The sequence below is a fragment of the Delphinapterus leucas genome, chromosome 14 (genome assembly GCF_059928025.1).
Source record: "Delphinapterus leucas isolate spDelLeu-1000000601 "Yukka" chromosome 14, BTC_Dleu_Yukka2, whole genome shotgun sequence".
NCBI classification, from domain to species: Eukaryota; Metazoa; Chordata; class Mammalia; order Artiodactyla; family Monodontidae; genus Delphinapterus; species Delphinapterus leucas.
In genome coordinates, this window is record NC_143142.1 from 76497689 (window position 1) to 76519841 (window position 22153).

At 47.6% G+C, this 22153-nt stretch overlaps 1 protein-coding gene across 1 annotated transcript in view; it reads left to right on the plus strand.

Moving 5' to 3' along the window:
• Positions 1 to 258: 258 nt before the first annotated feature.
• TNFRSF11A (TNF receptor superfamily member 11a) overlaps positions 259 to 22153 on the plus strand; it is a 78391-nt gene continuing 56496 nt past the window's right edge. The window contains exon 1 of the mRNA XM_089895280.1: positions 259 to 435. Within this exon, the coding sequence (XP_089751406.1) occupies positions 361 to 435 (75 nt within the window). The 5' untranslated portion in view covers positions 259 to 360. The remainder of the gene's footprint in view (positions 436 to 22153) is intronic.

Here is a 22153-nt window from a genome sequence, read left to right on the forward strand (position 1 = left end):
TGCGTATAGGGGTGCACAGTGCGGCAGAAGACGCGGGAGGCGGGCGCGGAGAGCACCCCAGGTCGCCCCCCGCGACCCTCACCTCCCGGAATTCTCTCCGTCCCCCCACCCCCCAACAAGGCGCGGGAAGCGGACACCGCCCGCCTCGTTCGGGCACCACCTGGCGGGCGGGCGGGCGGGCGGGCGGGAACAGGTGCCCGGCGCGGGGCGGGGCGGGGCCGGGCGGCGGTGGGGCGGGGCGGGGCGGAGCGGGGCGGGGCCCGGAGGCGGCGGGGAGGACCGACCCCGAGGCCCCGGGCTGCCGCGCCGCCTGGGCAGCAGAGGCCGCAGAGCGGGCCGCTCAGCCCGCCCCTTCGCGCCATGGCCCCGCGCGCCCGGCGGCGCCGCCCGCTGCCCGCGCTGCTTGCGCTCTGCGCGCTGTTCGGCCGGCTGCAGGTAAGGGGGCCCGCCCCGGCTCCCGCTCCCCGCGCGCCAGGTCCCGCGCCCGACGCCTTCGCGGGAACTGGGGAAGGACGCGGCGCGGCGGCTGCCAGACGTCCCGAGACCTGGACGGAGCCGCAGGAGCTGAGGATTTGGGGGGCGGAGAGGGCGGAGAGCTGGGGGGGTGCGTGTTGGACGGTGGAAGGAGGGAACGGGCGAGTGGAGGGGAACTGGGGTGCAGAACGGGGAGTTGCGGGACCCCAGCACCCGGACACGGGCGCTTCCAAAAGTCCTACTTAGTGGCAGGCTTTGGTGGTGCCGTTTATTCTCTAAACATTTCTGGAGCGTCTGCGAGGTGCCCCCGCAGTGTAGCTGCTGCGGGGGCAGCGGCGTGGACACAGACCCTTCCCCGCGAACAGGAGAAGAAGCGAGGGAAAAATTCGGAGCCGCGGACAGTGCCCACGTTAAGTAACCATCCCAACATACGATTTCTCCTTTCGGGCCATTTTGGACCCGCCGGAGCTCTCGGTCCTTCCCTCTAACTGGGCTTTACACGCTCTCCCCACCTCAGCTTCGCTGGTAGTCTGAAGACTAGAGCGATGCTCGCCTCCCAGGCGTGTGGTGAAACAGGATTTGGTAGTTTCTTCAGAAAGGCTGACATCAGATTTCTTTCTTATACTCCCCTCTTTTTTATGTCTCCCTTCTCCCCTCCGACTCCTCCCTACAGTTTAAGGTCCACCGGCTCAGGTTCTGGCCCAGAATGACATAGAATCACTTGTTCTCAGAACCCCTCTGATGATGTTAGGACAAAATAGTGTTCACAGTTGGAGACACCAAGGTACCTGGGGTGCTTCAAGCCAGTAGGGGAGCCAGAAACAGCCCTGTCCTCCGTGCGCTCAGCCGGGATGGGACTGGGACGGGCCGGCGGGCACAGCGGGCAGTGGTTAGTCTCACTGGGCCAGGCCCTGCTGGGGCTCCCAACCCAGGAGGCACCCGGGGCTCCCCTGGCGGCCCACAGGGCTGATAAAGGGCGTGAAGAGGTCTGGGGGGGCCAGAACAAGAGCATCTTCCTATGTCCTGTTGTCCTCCCCACCCCAAGTCCTCTCAGAAGAGATTTCTTTACAAGATCACTCGGTACAGCTGCCAAATAAATAAAACCAGTTACTGGTTTTCTGCCCTCTCCGGAGGAGAGCTGTAGTGTAGGAAGCCCAGCACCACAAATACTATGAAAGCCTTGTAGGGAAGGGTAAATATTGGTGGTTTTCTGGGTTTCAGCAGTTTCAGATTTCCCTTCTCTGTAAAGATTGGCTTAGGCTCTTGTTAACAGCTTTCGGGGGAACAGCTCGAAACCCCAAGAAGACAAGGGGAACAGCACTTGGAGAACTGTGTTTGGAGTGAGGAGAGAGGGGGAAGCCAGCCTGGGATTAGAGCCTTGACAGAAATAACAGGAACGTGCTATAAGGCTGGAGCAGACAATTCTCAGGAAGATTCAGTCTATTTCGTTTCTACTTGTATGAGTCTATAGGAATGGTTGAGGGCAAAGAAGGCGGAAAAGCCTGCTGGAATTTTTCATTTTAAACACTTCAGGTGTTGCTTAATTAAGTGTTCAACAGGTTGGACAGGGTGCTGCCTTATTTGAACCACAGGACTAGGGCTCCAGTGAACAGCTAGCCACCTGAGAAAGACCTGCTCACTACACAGTTTAAAAAAAAGCATCTCGGGGCTTCCCTGGTGGTGCAGTGGTTGAGAGTCCGCCTGCCGATGCAGGGGACACTAGTTCATGCCCCGGTCCGGGAAGATCCCACATACCGCAGAGCGGCTGGGCCCGTGAGCCATGGCCGCAGAGACTGCGCGCCCGGAGCCTATGCTCCGCAACGGGAGAGGCCACAGCAGTGAGAGGCCCGCGTACCGCAAAAAAAAAAAAGCATCTCACAGTGCTATTGCAAAAACTACATATGTACATATATGTGTAAAATGCAGTACGTTCTAACATGAACTCATTTGCTATCAAAACATTTATTTCTCAGAGCTATCTTTCAGCACGTGCTATCTCCCCCTCCCCCGCCTTTCCCTTTTGGCTACTTATATTATGTGCGTTTTAAAATCATACCTAAACAGGAAACAATCAAATGATATTGGGATGGCTCTAATCAAATGATGTAAGTTTGTGCCTAGTCTCCCCAGTGGAAATCTATTAATTCTGAAAGGTGGAGCTAGATGTAATGTTGTAGTATTACCCCCCAAAGATACTGTGGTTACAAGCACTCTGTTCAATTACTGCTTCTTTGGCCAACCTGATCTATTAGTTCAAAGAAAGGAATTGCACTGCCGATTAGTTGTCACACACTGGGCAAGGCTTAAAGAACTGTTGAGTGTGGAGGATGGAGGAGGTATTGGTTTTGGAAGATAGTTGGCAAAAACAGCTCCTGGAAAGCACGCTATCTGCAAGTATTGTATTTAGCTTCATTTACATTGTATTAAATCGATTTAAACTTACCTGGGGGGCTGTAAGTTTTGCCTTTTAAAACATCTCTGTGCTTCTATCTCTCTGCGCCTGTGTGAGGGAATCTGAGTTCAGACATAAGAAGAGTATTTGCCTACAGAAAAAAACATTTAAAATTTTTATGTTGATAGTTCTGCTGTTTATTCCAAGTAAGAAACTCTAGGAGCAGGCTGTTTTCATTGAGGTAATTGATCACACAGCCATGTTTATCCCTAGATATCCAAGACCTAAGGGCAGATTCACTCGTACCCAGGCCAGCAAACATATTTGGGATGTGAAACCTTGTGCTGGTGAGAAACAAGGCGAAGACATAGCTGGGTCTTCACAGGTCACAGCCCAGTCAAGAGGATGAGACAGGTGAAGCTGTGATAATAATAACGCAGCCTATGATACGAGAAGCGCAGAGGGTGGTGGAGGGAAGGAGGGAGTATAGTTGGAGGAATCAGGGAGGACTTTTGGAGGAGGGGGCTTCTGAAGCGGTCTTCGGAGGATGGGTAGGAAATCAAGGGTCAGAGAGGGAATGATCCCAAGAGGCTGTTGTGGGGAAGAAAGCTTTCTATCTGAGAGGGTGGCGTCAGTGGTTTAGGCCTAAAGGAATCTTGCCAAAAAGAGAAAACCCACATATGTTTATGACTTTATAGATAGCACAAAGCTATCTGGAAAGCTAGCTTAATTCAAGAAACCCCATGACAGACAGGACATTAAACATTTATAGTTTTTGAGATAACACTTGTATGGCCCTTGTTGAGGTGGTAATGTAGACTAATCGGAAGCCCATAAGCCGCAGGGCCCTGGAAGGCCTGTGGGGACACCCCGCAGAGGAAATCCCCTGGGTGGGACTGGGACTGTAGGGCAGGTAGGTGACCGCCCCTGCCCCGGCTGTCTTCCTGCCCTGCCAGCCCATCCTAGTGGGAAGACTTGGCCATAAGTTACTACTTTGTTTGGAGAATCACAGACTTGGGGATCAGTGTCCTTTTCATTCACTTTGTTGATAAATATTTCAAATGCCTTCCCTGTTATTTCCTTCCCACCACTTCCCCCGAAAATGGCGCATCTGTAATATGAACATATTCTCCGTGTTGATAAGGAAATATGAGCTTGCTTTTTCAGTTATCTACCAGAAATTCATATGCCAGGAAAACTGAAACAATAAAGGTATGTCTTTGAAGGTCAATAAATCAGTGTTTTATGAGGCCATGAAAAGGGGAGTTCCAAACCAGGGCCTCCTTTGCAGAGTGTTGTTTGAAGAAGGTACCACGTGAACTTTCTCTGCCAGATCAGTATTAAAATTCCCCCCATGCTATTTTCCTATCTTTGAAGCACATGGAAAAAGATAGTGGTGATTTTTTCCACATGGTGTGTCCAGAGGATGCTGTGTGGGCGGACTCCTGTGGATGTGGATCTGCATCCCGCCCTTACAGTTGCCCTCTCTACGAGTGAGTCACCCCCCAGGGCATCTACCCTCGGGCCAGGTGGCCGCCAGGACAGCTGTGGCCTGGCTGCTGTCTCCCTGCAGCGGCCGCCCCCCAGCCCCCAAGGGAAGCATACCTGACCCCACCTCCCGGCCCCCAGGGCCGGCGTGGGTGGGATTCGCGCGCCAGGTGATTCTCCCTGCAAGCGCCTGTAAATTCTCCACCTGGTTTGTAGGAAGTTGGGCACCTAACCTTCGTGTTTCCCTCTGGCTGCCACGTGGGAGCTTTCTGTAGGACCCACTGCTAGGAACACAGATTAAGCTCAACTCCTCCTTTCTACCCCCCAAACCCAAGCCCCGAGCCTGAAGAAACCACGAGAGAGACAGTGGACTTCAGCAAAACAGAAGAGCGGGTGGGTCTGAAGTTCTCAGTGCGCATTTGAGGTTTAACACTGAGTGGGCGGCGGGCTTGGTTACGCGCAGCCCAGCGGTTCCTCTGCCCTGGTTCCGAGAGGCGCCGTCAGGCTACGTCCTGCCAGCGAGCCCGGCGGGCGCGGTTCCCCGGCGCCCTGCCCTCCCTCTCGTGGGCAGCGGCTGCTGGCCCCGCTCATCGCCCGGCAGCCGTCTCAGCGCGTCTGCGTGCACGTGTGCTAACCTGCTCTCTGTCTTTGTCCTGTGCGCCACCGGCGCCCCCCAGCCTGGGATTTCTGTGGGCTGCCACGTCCAGGGCACGGCGCTCAACAGTGAGAAAGAGGACTGCGTTTGTGTTAGATGTGCTCGTTTAGCTCAACGAAGCGAGCGCCTCCTCCAGGTGGGCCGCCCTGCAGCAGGCTAAGGAGACGGAGAGCAGGGGCATAGCCCTCGTCTCCCGGAAGCGCCCGGCCTAGATGCGTGCAGACAGAATGCAGTGGGACACTCGTGCCATCAAGAGTGCTTTCAGAGTGTGGTGGGCGCCCAGGACAAGAGCGCTTTAACCGGCCTGGAAGTGCCGGCGGAAAATACCCCCTTTTTCTTACCGTGCGGTTGTGTGTGTCCAAAGCACAGAAAGAGGGGCAAGGGGGCAGCATGTGGGCTAGGGGATCAAGACTGGTTTGTGCTCTGCCTGGTGGGGGGAACGGTGGGGAGACCAGACCGAGTGCAGCGTTTTCAGGCGACTCGGAAGAGGACAGTGTTCCTGGGCTCCAAGGGCAGGCGAGGGGCGGGGCCCGCACTCAAGGGCCTTCTGTGCAAGGAAAACAGTTTAGATTTTATCTTCGTGTATTGTGAGCTGGGGAGGGACGTGGTCAGATGTGGAGGTCATGGGGAAGGGTGCCATGGCGCTGGGGGGAGGAGGGGGTCCAGGGCGTGGTAAGGAGGCCACAGCCCCTGCTTTGGGGAAGAGCTGGTACAGGCTTGAATCGGGTCAGGAGGGTGGCAAGAGAAAGAAGTGCAGGAGCGATTTCAGAGCCAGCAGGCTGTGCTGGGCGCCGAAGATACAGGGCAAAGGATGTGGTTGGACCTATTATTTAAAAAAAAAAAAAAATGTGGTAGATGTCAAAACAGAACAGCTGACCATTTGATTGTATTTTTTCACAGTTTATTAAGGAAACTTCTGTCTTAGTCCAAATCAGAATCAAAGCAGGTTCAGGTTCAAGTAAAGAAGGATTGTTTTTTCCCCAAACAAACAAGAAGGTCGCAGTTTAGGATATGGAATCGCATCTGCTTTGGATTATCTTACTGGGAGGCAAAGGCCCTTAGACCCCACTGGGGTTAAAAAACAAGCTAAGAGCCCCAAGGCATTGGCTCTGCAGGAAATTTGTGTGCTCTGGAATTCAGAGCCATTTCCTGACCTAAAGGTGTCTTTGAATCAGAGGTTCAGGATGTAGGCAGAGTTTTAAAACTCAGGACTAAAGAGATAAGCAGTCAGTGACCCCCCAAAGAGTCCAGCTTCAGAGCTGGTGTGGCCTGCACCGTGGTCTTCCCACGCTGGCCTCAGATAGGTCACCTGCCCCCAGCAGAAGCAGTGTTTACCTTGGACCCACAGCTCAGCAAAAACTTTTTGCTTGCATGAGACACCTTTTCCTGGTGGCTATTAGGGCCTCAGCTGAGTGTTTCCCTTCCTCTCTGCCCACCCCCGCTTCTGCTCCCCACTGCAAAAAGTCCTAGGCTAGCAGGTGACACAGAGGCCCGTCTGGCACAAGCAAAGTCAGAGACCTGCCAGGTTTCCAAGTGGTAGGAAGAACCGACTGCAAAAACTACCCTTTCGGTTCATCAGAGTAATAATAACTCATTACATTTCCTGTGCAGTCTTGAGAGTACAAGAGCCACTTCCTCCAGCTACCAGAAATTTGAAGACTTTCCATTAAAAATGAGGAAGAAAAACTCTAACTTTTTGTGAATGTGATGGTTAAACCTGGCAAGCAGGGAGAGTGGACGTGTGCTATCTCACAAATCCTATTAGCACTGCAGCATTTGCTAGCCTGGGTTCTCGTTACCCACCCCCAGAATGGGAAATGAGCCACTTTTCTAAGGTTCTGAGTTTTAAAAAATATTTGTTCCTTCTTGGAACATACTTAGCAACTAACTTAGAAGTGTATCCTTAAGTAGCACAAACAGCCGCCAAATTCACATCCAGTTGAAAAAATATCTGTCGAGGGTTCTCAATTTTGTACCCAAGGTAGAACAGGATCATGTCTGAAACATTCGTGGGAATTGAGAATCTGTTCCATTTTTCAAGCCTAGTAGAGATTATTCACACCCACCCTTGCTACTCCAGTACATTATTTAACAATTCCCAGCGGCAGGAACTTCCCTATAGCAAAATCTAATACTGTGTCACAATTTGACTCCGTTTCCTCAAATTTATTCTTTCATGGGGGTAAAGATCAGTTGGCCAAAGTCTTCTTTATTTTTGTGGTTCTCTCGTTGAAGGTTGTCAGCCCACTACTTCCCCTTGCTCGGGTTATTCATGCTACTTCCTTTAACCTCTCTGTCAGCCTTTTTTCCTTTCAATTCTCTGGACCCTGGTTTTGCACTTCCATAAGACACTCTGGAAAACGTCAGACTTACCCCACAGCCTGTGCCCTGGAGAGTTCCCCACCTAGTAGGGAAAATAAGACAGCCCCGTCTTCAGTCCTTGCAGTTAAGTAGGTCTAAAGCTGCCAAGAGTAAGACGCCGCGGGAATGCAGAGCGCACAGGGTTGCCGTGGAGAGCTGGGCAGGTGGTGCTTGTCTGGGCCTGGAGCGACAGACATGAGTCTGAGGGCAGAGTGAGCAGGGGAAGGGGCAGAGGTGGGACAAGCAGAGCCAAACAGGAGAAACTCAAGTCCTGTCCGTTTGTCCGGGGCCCAGAGCTGGCCAGAGACCAGGAAAGGCCAAGGCCAGCTGGGATGGGAGGGGTGCTGGTTAGTCACGGACAAACCTCAGGAGGGTGTTGGGACTCTGCCCTGTGGAGGGGGGGGGGCCCTGGACCCAGCATCCGCAGCTGGGAACTTGTTAGAAATGCATGTTCTCGGGCCCCACCCCAGGCCCACTATATCAGACACCGTTTAACCACCTCTGCAGGGGATTCCGACGCACGCTCGAGTTTGAGAACCGTTGCTGTAGACGTGGGATTCCATAAAAAGATTTTGAGCTCAGCTGTAAGTTAATATATGTGGTTAATGTATTGAAAGCACCTGCCTCTTGCTGACTCCGTCCTGTGTGCCAGGCATGTGCTAGGTGCTTTACATAGATTTTCTCTAATCCTCACTCCACCTTGCCAGGAAGATGAGAAAAGTGAGGCACAGAGAGGTCCAGTTTGCACAGTTCATAAGTGGCAGAGCTGGAACCCCTCCCAGGTGTCCACCCCAGTGGCATGGCATTAACCCCTCAGGGAAACTGCTTATGCAGTCGCCTGTACGACAGGTAAGCAGCAGAGAAAGAAACTTCCAGGACATGGTGGGGGGGGGTGGTGGGCAGAAGCAAGCTCTTTTAGTGTTTGGGGAAATAGCATAACCAGTTTGCATTCGTGGGGCTCGGCTCAAGGAGGTACATTTATTGAGGCCTTTCTGTTGTTAACTGTCATTGAGCAGAAGGAAGAACACTATGACTTTAAGGCTGAGTTTAAACAGGCACCCTGAGCAGTCTCAGCATAGGGTCCATGTGCCAGTTGGTCCCTGACTCAGGAGGAAAAGAAATGTGACATTTTGAATCATCTTTGCCACTTCCTGAAGCAAAGGCATCTCTGACTCCTCTATGCCACACACACCCCCACCAGAAATAAACTGTACTGTACCACTGACTATAGCCCTGCTCCTGCGTTTGTCAAGACAGTTCACAGGCCATGTTTATCCCACTTCTGCCACCTGCCAGGCTCTGTCCTGGACAGGGTGGGGTGGGGGGAAAGTGCCCCTTCTTAGGTTTTCTGTGTCCCAGCTGGGATCCCTGTGACCAGGCCGTTGAGGTCCTACTTAGTTGTAAAATTACAAATAACCAAAGCACTAGAATGCACAACCAGTCATATATATATATATTTTTTAAGAGATTGCATTTTTAAGAGATTGCAAGTTCTAGAAGGAGGACTTTTTTGAGGGGGCGTGCTGCATTGGGTCTTCGTTGCCACGTGGGCTTTCTTTAGTTGTGGCGAGCAGGGGCTACTTTTCGTTGTGGTGCGCGGTCTTCTCATTGCGGTGGCTTCTCTTGTTGCAGAGCACGGGCCCTAGGCACACAGGCTTCAGTAGTTGTGGCTCACGGGCTCTAGAGCGCAGGCTCGGTAGTTGTGGCGCGCGGGCTTAGTTGCTCCACGGGCATGCGGGATCTTCCCGGACCACGGCTCGAACCCGTGTCCCCTGCATTGGCAGGCGGATTCTTAACCACTGCGCCACCAGGGAAGCCCACAACCAGTCATCTTAACTGCATGGAGCAGTCCTCACGGGCAAGGTAATGCAGGTGTGACTGGCACCTGGCTGCTCTGTGCCTGAACAGCGAGTCCAGGGTAGCCTGGTGAAAGGGGCCTCATCCAGTGTGAGAGGCATTCTGTTCCCAGCATGAGGGACAGCATAAGAGGCTGGAGGAGCTGTGTTGTGTGTTGATTAGGCGGACCTGTGTTCTATCCCTATTAGAAAAGACAATTTGAGCCCAGGAAGAGATTTCTGATCTTGATTTTGCAACCCCTTTCCCCCAAGGTGTCTCTAATTTTGCCCCCAATTGGTGCAACCTTTCCAAGTCCATGCTTGGGAGTGTGAATTTGATTCAGAGCTAGTAGGAAACCATCATAGTTTTCTGTAAAGGGAAGTTATAAGATCACAACAGTCCTTCAGGAAAAATTATTCATTAATTTACCTAGAATTAGAGCATTTGCTCTGTGTCTGGCACTGTGCCAGTTGGCTTATCACTAACTGTCTGAATGGGCTGCCTTGTCTCTTTGTGAGGAAGCAGAAATATGAGGAAGGGAAAGCCTCAAGCATGGTGCCTGGCACGCAGTAGGTGTTGCGTGAGGCCCACTCAAGATAAATGGTGTCTGTCTCCAGCGATGGGCGAGGTTGTTCTCAATGTCCATTACGTAAATGGAGACAACTGTACAGCGTTTGGGAATATGAGAAAGTTCTGGCTCTCGGTCTTTAACGTAATCTCTGACCTTGCTACTCAAAGACCAGCAGTGTCAGCATCACCTGGGGGCTTGTTAGAAAATCTGCATTTTAGAAAGATTTCCCGTTGATTCTTTTTCACGGTAAGGATCGAGAGGCACTGCTCTGTGAACATGGCAGTGGAGGAGAGTCAGATTCCCGTACCTGGCACAGTGCAGCGCTTAAAGGTACCGAATAATTTTGAGTGGTTGAGTTCGTTTTTTATATTTTTAAAATTCTTTATTGGAGTATAATTGCTTTACAACCTTGTGTTAGTTTCTGCTGTATAACAAAGTGAATCAGCTATACATATACACATATCCCCATATCTCTTCCCTCTTGCGTCTCCCTCCCACCCTCCCTATCCCACCCTTGTAGGCGGGCACCGAGCTGATCTCCCTGTGCTATGCAGCTGCTTCCCACTAGCTATCTATTTTACATTTGGTAGTGTATATATGTCCATGCCACTCTCTCACTTCATCCCAGCTTACCCTTCCCCTCCCCATGTCCTCAAGTCCATTCTCTATATCTGCGTCTTTATTCCTGTCCTGACCCTAGGTTCATCAGGACCTTTTTTTTTTTTTAGATTCCATATCTATGTGTTAGCGTACGGTATTTGTTTTTCTCTTTCTGACTTACTTCACTCTGTATGACAGACTCTAGGTCCATCCACCTCACTACAAATAACTCAATTTCGTTTCTTTTTATGGCTGAGTAATATTCCATTCTATATATGTGCCACATCTTCTTTATCCATTCGTCTGTCAATGGACACTTAGGTGGTTTCCACGTCCTGGCTATTGTAAATAGAGCTGCAGTGAACATTGTGGTACATGACTCTTTTTGAATTATGGTTTGTTTTTTAAAAAAGTGTAGGTTAGTTGTGGCTGAGACAAGAGAAGATGAAGCTCAACTGTGTTAAAAAAAAAAGGAAGAAGAGAGACGAGTTCAAACAAGTCCAGGGATAGCACTAGGTGTGGGGGGTAAAGTCTTGAAAAGCAAGAGAGATGAAGGGTGCCGAGCATGACAGTGATTATTCCGGAGGCCAGGGCAGTGGTGTCTGGTGCCCCAGCCACCTCGATGGGGAGGGTCCCCCCGCTGCATCTCCCCCCAGGTCCAGCATCCTGTGGGCACCGGCTCAGTCGCCAGCACTGGCTTATCCTTCCGGAAACTTCGAATCTAGTTGATGTCCTTGCATGTGGCCCTGTGAGGACATCAGAGCGTGTGAGATGTGGGATACATGAGATACATGGTGGGATACAGGAAGGGTGGAGGGTCTCGTGGGTCAGAGTCCCCAGGCAGGGCTCCCCAGGAGAGGTGGGATGGGCTGAGACAGGAGGGAGTGCTGGCCTTTGGATTGGTGGTAGAGGCGGGGAGAGCCGAGCAAAGCATGGGGACAGGGTTGGCACAGGAGCAGGCGCGCTTAGTAGAGTGGCGTGTGGGTGGTCAGCAGGCACGGGGGACGCAAAACCAGGTGAGGGGGCTTGGAATGCCGGCGAGTTAATCGAGGATCCTGAGCGGGGGGTGACCCTGAAAGTGGTGTAGGGCCGTCTGTTGAAAAATGCTGGGGACAGGCGACTGGGGGATGGGGGCGGTGTGCTGAGGGCCTAGTTGCGAGCTTTCAGTCTACCAGGAGGAGCAGACACACGAAAAACAACCGTAGAGCATCAAAGGGATTGGGACAGGAGACAGTCCTGGTGGATGTGAGATCATCTAGTGCAAGGGGCTAACCAGTCCAGGTGTGAGATCTGAGGTTAAACCAAAGTGGCCAGTGTGGGCGAGGTCATGTGTCAGACTGGTTGACTTAGGCTCCAGGGTTGAGTAGGATGACACGGGTTGGCTGGACGATATGGAGCGGGGTGGAGGCCGGGGGCCGCAGTGTGTTTTAGGCCTAGGATCCAGGGCAGGGCTGCCGAGGAGACAGTAGGAGGGGGGGTTGGGGTGAGACTGAGCACACATGCGGGTGCGGGGAGCCTTGCTGAGGCGCTGGACTTCATCTTGGTCTTGAACGATCTCTGACCTTGCCACTCAACAACCAGCAGTATGAGCATCACCCGAGAGCTTGTTAGAAATGCAGGGTGAGGCCCCACCCCACACCTACCCAATGAGAATCACCTTTTAATCAGATTTCCAGGTGATTCTGTGCACTTTTAAGAGGCGGGCGGGGGGAAGTCTAGTCCCTGCCCCGACCACTTTGGGGGCTAACCACCTTATTAGCTTGGTCCACCCCCAGTATGGAGGCAGAGCCTAGGAGGGTCCTTGGCGTCCAGCAGATCAGCACACGCTTGGAAGCACAGGGGCCATTAGCGCTTACTACAGGAAAGAAGAGAAAGCAGTTCTCATCTCAAATGAATAAAAGTTAAAAAAAAAAAAATTCAAGAATGGCAAAAAAAAAAAAAATCCTTTCGCACTGGGAGAATAAAGGGGCATTCACTGGAGCCTGTGGGGTGACAATGTGAGGACAAGGCAAACCCATCCTAATTACTGTGCTTAGGAAGCTAACCTTCCTTGGATCTTCAGTTCAGGTAGCTCACGGCTGCAGACTTTTCTCACCCATTATCTCCTCGGAAGACAAAGAAACTTGCAATTAAAGTTTTGGCGTGCAAAGTTATTTCTTCTTTTCCCTTAGGCCCTATGTTTTTTTGTCTAGGAGCAGAGATAATAAATACATTGGGAGGAAAGTAAGAAGGAGAGTTGAGCAAAAATCAATAGACCTTTGATATGCTCCTGTCTAAATAAGTGCAGCACTATTTTTCTTAAAGGAGCTTATCTGGAATCAAGGTGGTCAGAGAAAAAAAATACTGATGGGACCATAAAAAGCAACTTTCAAGACAGCTCATGAAGTCAACTGTAACGTTTGCTAAATCGAAATGGTGAATATACCAAGACTTCTAATAGGCCACAATTACTCTACATTTTTAAGGGTTTTTTTTTTCTTTTTTTTAATCAAACCTGACCTGAGTCAGATTTTTTTTCTCTGTATAATATCTATTTTTTTAAAATCTGGTGGCAAAACGGTGAAGACAGCAAATTTTATGTTATGAGTATTTTATCACAATTAAACGTAAAAATTAAAAACTCTTATGGCAAATATTATATTTCCTGCCTGGTGATAAAAATAGTATGAAGTGCTTATTATTTAAAACGTTATGTCCACCACGAACCTAAAGTCAGTATCACACAGTCCTGGAGCTGCAGGTGCATATTAACTCACGATCTGGGTAAATTATGTCATCAGTTGTGTGAGTTTATACTCCAGCCTCTCCTCGCTGCGCTAGTCACACAGGCCTTCCTGCTGTTCCTGGTCCAGCCAGGCACACACCCTCCCGGGGCATTTGCAAATGCTTTTTTGTCCACCTGAACTACTGCTCTACCTGACACTTGCTGTTAATTTGGCTTGTTCCCTCACTTCATGCAGGTCTCCACTCAAAAGTTCATCTCATCTGATGAGGCTCCCCCTCATAATCCCATTACCTTACTTATCCTGTTTTATTTTTTTCATCGCGGTCATTCCAACTAGATTCCGTTACATGTTTGTTTACTGTCACTCTTCTCCCAAGAAGTACAATGTAAGCAAGGACTCTCTCTGTCTAGTATCTACTGTATCCAAAAAACTTAAAATTGTCTCTAGCACATAGGATGTGTTCAGTTAACCTTTGAGGAGTAAGTGAATGCATATTTAATTTGTTCCACTTTTAGGTTGTAAACTCACTGAGCACGTCTTACTTAAATGCTAAACCTCCTTGATTGTTTTCTAGAGAGCCATGCAGTGATGCCGTTTAGACTGGGAAAGTTTTTCTTAAACAGGAAAATCAAAGGTTTCTTTCAAGTTGGTAAAAATGAACCCAAGGGTCCTACAGCCCTCTAATAACCATTCCAGTCCTATATAATAAGTCAATGCTGTTGACAGCTAAATTGAGTCCTGTGAACAGGTGCATGCAAAATGAAATTACCCCATAAAAATGGGCAAAGGACTTGAGTGGACATTTCTCCAAAACTGGCCAACAGGCACATAAAAAAGATGTTCAGCATCGTTAGTCATTAGGGAAATGCAAATCAAAACCACACTGAGAGACCACTTCATACCCATTAGGATCGCTATTACCAAAAAAATGGAAAATAATGTGTTGGTAAGGATGTGGAGAAATTGGAACCCTCCCGCATTTCTGGTCGGAATGTATTAAAATAGTGCAGCAACTGTGGAAGAAAGTTTGGTAGTTCCTCAAAAAGCTGAACATAGAATGGCCATATTTGTGTGCCCGTGTTCACTGCAGCACTACTCACAACACGGAAAAGGTGGAAACAACCCACGTATCCATCAACAGACGAATGGATAAACAAACTGTGATGTACTCATACAATGGAATATCATTCTGCCATAAAAAGGAATGAAGTTCTGATGTATGCTACAATATGGATGAACCTTGAAGACCATGCTAAGTGAAATAAGCCAGACATAAAGAGACAAATACTGTATGATTCTGCTTATATGGGGTACCTAGAATAGTCAAATTCACAGAGACAGAAAACAGAATAGAGGTTACCAGGGGCTGGAGAAAATGGGGCATTATTGTTTAACTCCAGGGTTCCCAGGTGGAGGGGAAAATGGGGAGTTACTGTGTAATGTTTAAAAGAGTTTCTGTTTGGGGTGATGAGAATGTTCTGGAAAGAGACCATGGTGACGGTTATACAACATCATGAATGTAATTAATGCCACTGAATTGTACACTAAAAAAATGGTTTAAATGACAAATTTAGTTATATATATATATATATATATATAATTTTTACCCCAATAAAAACAGTTTTTAATTAAAATGCCCCCCAATTTTTTTTAAAATGGGTTTTCGAAGGACTGGCATAAAAAGACCTAAATTCAGTGTTTCACGATGGAGACAGCCCTTTCTCATCTCCCTGAGATAAGCCACTTTCTTTGCTCCTCCAGCAAGATCCAGACTCCCTACCTTGTTTGTTCATGCCAGCTCTTTACATGGCTATTCCTTCCATAAGACACCAGTCATTCCCTCCATCAGACACTGTTCATTGCCAAAAGGAGTTCACACCTTCTTATTGGCCCTTCTCATTCCACCATTGTTTGCAGTACACTCCATGGTGCTGCTAAAAATGACCGCCCTTCTACAGCTGCCTCTTCCCAGGACCCTACTCCCCTACCTCCGCATCTGCCCCAGGTCTCCCACTGCCCCTCCTCTCCCCCTCCACCAACCCAAGCCCCATTCTTCACTCCTCTGCCCTTGCCCCTGCCCTCTGGGCTTTGTGCATCTCCCTCTGTGATTCCTTCCCGTGTATCCCAGGCCGGGTTCCCTCCCCTTCCCAGTCCGTGACCAGTGAGGGTTGCATCCAGGGACTTGGTGGAACTTGATCTTTCCAGTGCACCAGATCTTGTATTGTCCTGTGGGTCTCTATCTGTTAGTTTTCTCTCCTCTCTATCTGCCTGTGTCCTCTGCTGTGACACACTTTGAGAGGGTAGGGATGGACTCATTCCCTTTCCTACACAAGCCAATCCCTTGCACAAGTATTGATATATGAAAGCTCAGTAAAGAAAGCTTTGAAGATGTGATGATAGCAGAGCTTTTTAAGAGACTGGTACTTTGTATTATTAAACCCTAGACCAGGCCGGAATTTGTCTTCTGGTCATAATCATATGAAAAGTCATCTTACAAGATAAGGCAAATGACTCAGGCAAAGGAATGACTGGCCTTACTCTAGTGTCTGCATAGTGAGGAAATCAACTCACAACCCCTTCATGGGAAGTGGTCTGTATGTGGGGAGGGGGTTGATTCATATTAGTGGGTTTTCAACGAGACCAGCAGGAGTTGACCAGCTGTGATGAACACTTTCGAGTTGGAGCTCTGAATACTCTTTATCACTGGAAACACATTCGTAAAATGCATTTTAGAATGCCCCAAATCCCTTAGTAGCAGGTCAATTATTATAATAGTATTCGTGATGGTCATCATTTTCTTCACATTCTTCTCAAAAGACACATCTTTTCATATTGTACCAATCAGAGAACAGTTGAGCCTCACTTTTTTTTATATGTAAATTATTTATTTTTGGCTGCATTGGGTCTTCGTTGCTGCGCACGGGGTTTCTCTAGTTGCGGTGAGCAGGGGCTACTCTTCATTACAGTGCACGGGCTTCTCCTTGTGGTGGCTTCTCGTTGCGGAGCATGGGCTCTAGGCATGCGGGCTTCAGTAGTTGTGGCATGAGGGCTCCGTAGTTGTGGCTCTTGGGATCTAGAGCAAAGGCTCAGTAGTTGTGGTGCACGGGCTTAGTTGCTTCACGGCCTGTGGGATCTTCCCGGACCAGGGCGCAAACCCATGTCTCCTGCATTGGCAGGCGGATTCTTAATCACTGCACCACCAGGGAAGTCCCGAGCCTCACTTTCAGCAGCAGAATTTTTTTTTCAAGAGCTGTATGTATTTGTCATATATGGCCTTTATTATGTTGAGGAAAGTTCCCTCTATGCCTACTTTCTGCAGGGTTTTTATCATAAATGGGTGTTGAATTTTGTCATCTCAACGGTGAAAAACTGAAAGCATTTCCACTAAGATCAGGAACAAGACAAGGTTGTCCACTCTCACCACTCTTATTCACATATTTTGGAACTTTTAGCCACAGCAATCAGAGAAGAAAAGGAAATAAAAGGAATCCAAATCGGAAAAGAAGAAGTAAAGCTGTCACTGTTTGCAGATGACATGATACTATACATAGAGAATCCTAAAGATGCTACCAGAAAACTACTAGAGCTAATCAATGAATTTGGTAAAGTAGCAGGATACAAAATTAATGCACAGAAATCTCTGGCATTCCTATACACTAATGATGAAAAATCTGAAAGTGAAATCAAGAAAACAGTCCTATTTACCATTGCAACAAAAAGAATAAAATATCTAGGAATAAACCTACCTAAGGAGACAAAAGACCTGTATGCAGAAAATTATAAGACACTGATGAAAGAAATTAAAGATGATACAAATAGATGGAGACATATACCATGTTCTTGGATTGGAAGAATCAACATTGTGAAAATGACTCTACTACCCAAAGCAATCTACAGATTCAATGCAATCCCTATGAAACTACCAATGGCATTTTTCACAGAACTAGAACAAAAAATTTCACAATTTGTATGGAAACACAAAAGACCCCGAATAGCCAAAGCAATCTTGAGAAAGAAAAACGGAGCTGGAGGAATCAGGCTCCCTGACTTCAGACTATACTACAAAGCTACAGTAATCAAGACAGTATGGTACTGGCACAAAAACAGAAAGATAGATCAATGGAACAGGATAGAAAGCCCAGAGATAAACCCACGCACCTATGGTCACCTTATCTTTGATAAAGGAGGCAGGAATGTACAGTGGAGAAAGGACATCCTCTTCAATAAGTGGTGCTGGGAAAACTGGACAGGTACATGTAAAAGTATGAGATTAGATCACTCCCTAACACCATACACAAAAATAAGCTCAAAATGGATTAAAGACCTAAATGTAAGGCCAGAAACTATCAAACTCTTAGAGGAAAACATAGGCAGGACACTCTATGACATAAATCACAGCAAGATCCTTTTGACCCACCTCCTAGAGAAATGGAAATGAAAACAAAAATAAACAAACAGGACCTAATGAAACTTCAAAGCTTTTACACAGCAAAGGAAACCATAAACAAGATGAAAAGACAACCCTCAGAATGGGAGAAAATATTTGCAAATGAAGCAACTGACAAAGGATTAATCTCCAAAATTTATAAGCAGCTCATGCAGCTCAATAACAAAAAAACAAACAACCCAATCCAAAAATGGGCAGAAGATCTAAACAGACATTTCTCCAAAGAAGATATACAGACTGCCAACAAACACATGAAAGAATGCTGAACATCATTAATCATTAGAGAAATGCAAATCAAAACTACAATGAGATATCATCTCACACCAGTCAGAATGGCCATCATCAAAAAATCTAGAAACAATAAATTCTGGAGAGGGTGTGGAGAAAAGGGAACACTCTTGCACTGCTGGTGGGAATGTGAATTGGTACAGCCACTATAGAGAACAGTATGGAGGTTCCTTAAAAAACTACAAATAGAACTACCATATGACCCAGCAGTCCCATTACATTACTGGGCATATACCCTGAGAAAACCATAATTCAAAAAGAGACATGTACCAAAATGTTCATTGCAGCTCTATTTACAATAGCCCGGAGATGGAAACAACCTAAGTGTCCATCATCAGATGAATGGATAAAGAAGATGTGGCACATATATACAATGGACTATTATTAACTCAGCCATAAAAAGAAACGAAATTGAGTTATTTGTAGTGAGGTGGATGGACCTAGAGTCTGTCATACAGAGCGAAGTAAGTCAGAAAGAGAAAAACAAATACCATGTGCTAACACATATATATGGAATTTAAGAAAAAAAAATGTCATGAAGAACCTAGGGGTAAGACAGGAATAAAGACATAGACCCACTAGAGAATGGACTTGAGGATATGCGGAGGGGGAAGGGTAAGCTGTGACAAAGTGAGAGAGTGGCATGGACATATATACACTACCAAACGTAAGGTAGACAGCTAGTGGGAAGCGGCCGCATAGCACAGGGAGATCAGCTCGGTGCTTTGTGACCACCTAGAGGGGTGGGATAGGGAGGGTGGGAGGGAGGGAGATGCAAGAGGGAAGAGATATGGGAACATATGTATATGTATAACTGATTCACTTTGTTATAAAGCAGAAAGTAACACACCATTGTAAAGCAATTATACCCCAATAAAGATGTAAAAAAAAAAAAAGCTGTAAAATATATTTCTGTAAAGTGAATTGTAGTATTTTGGACACTCAGGGAGTTTTCTATTTAAACCCTCTGATTATCTGTATCCACTTCCATCATGACTTAGACCACATACCTGGCTTGCATAACGTGGGGTCTTCACACTCTTAACATGTTCCACAGTTCAGTGTTCTCCAGGGAGTGCGCGGGGTGATCTGCTGGGGTGCACAGGAGATCCCCAAAAGCTGCTCCTTTATTTTGTCTCTTTAATTGATAACATACTATCTTCATAGGTGCCTGTGTAATGTTCTGAAGTATGAAATGTGAAGCTTTGGTTTGTGCAAAAGAAAAACAAGTCTGATGTTTTCTCTGTAAACCTGTAAGCTTGAAATTCTTTCTGCTTGAAATTCTGAGTTTTTCTAAAATGAAAATGTCTAGAAGGGCATTTGGTCATAGCTCGATTCTGTCCCAGTTGACAGAAATCACTGACAGAATCTAGCAAACACTTTATCAGCAGAAGCTTTGAGTAAGCTTGCTCCCTCCCCAGCCCGGCTTCTGTCCCCATCACCGACTGAAGCTCCAGACAGAAAGCCACTACCATGACTCGGGCCACCTGCCACCATTTCAGTCTCATGAGAAAGCACTTCTTTATGTGAAGTCAAACATGCATTAAAAAAAAAATAAGCCTTTTGGATTAAAAACGTTTCTCTGGGAATTCCCTGGCGGTGCAGTGGTTAGGACTCCACGCTTCCACTGCAGGGGGCAGGAGTTCTGTTCCCAGTCAGGGAATTAAGATCCCGCAAGCCTGGAGGTGCAGCCAGAAAAAACCCCCCAAAATCATGTTTTTCCAGTTGCCCAGCTGAAACACTCTGCCGTCAGCTTTTGTCATCAGAGCCATGTTAAAACTAAACAGGGATGGTACGCTCGGGAAAATTGCCAGGCCTTCAGAATTTTTCTACGAGTCCCTGGTCTCTTTTCCACCCTCTTTCCTTTTTCTGTCCCACTCCTTTCCCTCCAGCCCCCCACCAGGGAACGATCTGATAAAAGTAATTGGTGTTCACCGATTCTGCCCAGGTGCCTACAGTAGCATCCCCCCTACCGACCGCCAGCCAGATGTGCGCCCCTCTGCTGAGTGAGTGAGTGACGCAATTCCCGTCCCGCCTCATTCCCCCAGCTACCTGCTAGAAAGGGCCTTCGCTTCAAAGTGAAAAAGCAGAGCCTTCATTTTTCCTGAGTATTGCCACTTGCCATTGATACATCATTTTCCATGAATTATACCATCTCATCCTCACTGCGGTGGGATGGATGCAATTATTTGCCCCATTTTACAGGTGAAGAGACTGAGGCTTAGAACTGACTTTTTCCCCCCTTGTCCTCAAATCGTAGAAATGTAGACAGTTTTATTAAAGAAATGTCAGGCATTCTTCTATCCAGGCCAATCTGGAAGCTCAACTCTAAGAGCTGCCCTGGTTGGAAGAATCCTGTCCTGAAGTCTGCCCTGCCCTAACCGACCAGGGGAGCTGCCTGGCCAGGCAGCTTCTTCCGTCTTCACCACTACGCTGGTACCATGCTCCCTTCTCCCTGTGTATTTCTGGCCCTGGCCTCTGCTCTGCTAAATCCCTACATTCTGGCATGTCAGACTTTATTTCAGTTAGTGTTTCATTTTTCTGTTTTCTCTGGAAACCTGCCTTATCTGATGTGCAAGCTCAAAATGATTCCTCTATGATATCCACTTCCAATTCTGAACTTTTAACCGAGAGGCATGACAGTGGATGCTTTCTTTGCAGTAACAGACATATAACTGTGCCATGTTCAAGAGTAGAAAGCCAGATAAAATAGAGCAGGGCCACTAGAAGCTTCTGGAGAAAAGGAGCTAAGAAAGGGACCAAACTGAGCAGGTCCCCTAGAACATCTCGGTTGAAAGGGTCTGTGTTTGGATTCACTAACTGAAATGTTTTGAGGGGAGAAACTTAGACTTCGTCTCTGGCCTGACTGCTCAGCCAGCTAAAAACAGACATTCAAAGAAATGGACAAGATGGAACAGCATTTGTTTGTCGGTTCCTCTGGCCTATGACTGAGACCTTTTGTTTCTTTGTTGTTCATTTATTTCTAAAAACAAAAACCTTCAGATAGAAACAATTTCCTGGTGTGAGACCCTCATAGTAAAGCCGCTTTCTTGGTGTTCTCGGGAACACAGGTCACTAGTAATTGATTTCTCTTCTATTCTGGAATAGAGCACTTTTCATTCGTGACTTTTTTTTTTTTTGCGGTACGCGGGCCTCTCACTGCTGTGGCCTCTCCCGTTGCGGAGCACAGGCTCCAGACACGCAGGCTCAGCGGCCATGGCTCACGGGCCCAGCCGCTCCGCGGCATGTGGGATCTTCCCAGACCGGGGCACGAACTCGTGTCCCCTGCACTGGCAGGCGGACTCTTAACCACTGCGCCACCAGGGAAGCCCCGTGACTTTCTTTAAGGATATTTTTTTCAAGGGCAGCAGAACTATTAGGTGTTATTTTCACATCCAGTAGTTTCTCTCTTACGAAAAACCACATCTTTCAGTTGACTGTAACATTCAGAAATTTGATACCACCTTTACTTAATTTACAGCCAAATTCTCAAGTAGTCATGGGTGATATTTTATAAAATGAAATCTATGGAAAATCCCTCATTTGTTCGTCTGGGTTGGGTTCTTTTCCTCTTGGTTTGACAGAAGGAGCCAAGCTTCTTTCTGTTTTGTTATATGTCAGCATGAATTTTTAGTAGAGCAGAAAAGTAATTTTAGTATTCATAACGGCTTTCACTACAATTGGGTTGATTAACAGCACGAAAAATAAATATTTAAGTCAACCTTCCCTGCAGGATTCTGAATACAGACCCTCCGGTCTCTGCAGCTCAGCTCACAGAAATGTTGTTTCTTCAGCTTGGGGTTTCTCAGGGTTAGACCCAACATGGCATTACATTGGGAAATAAATCCACGGAGCTTTATAAAGAAGATTTTGATGTACAATTTATTATCTCCCTCCGGCCTCCCAAAGCCTCGCACGGACTGTGGACATGCTTATTCCAGAAGAGTTTGTCAGCCGTTAAAATTAAATACCAGCCCGTATGCCCTGAAACAAATACACACATGACACAAAACACACAAGAAAGTGAGGCAACAGATGGCCAATAAATCAGATGTATTGTCTTGCCATTTTAACTCCTTTATTTAGACTTTCCAAGGAATTTATATGGGGGGAAAGGAGAGGCAGGGGATGTAAAGGGTATTTGCCATAAACAGACTCTAGTGTTTCTTATACATTCAGAGGAAGTCTGTTAGAAAGCAGAAGTTAGTCGATGTAAACTCTGGGGGCCAAACATTACTTTTGTATTTTATTGATTAAGAACTGTGGTCGGTAGGACATGGCTGGTTTTTTACGAGACTTTTAAGTACCATGCATG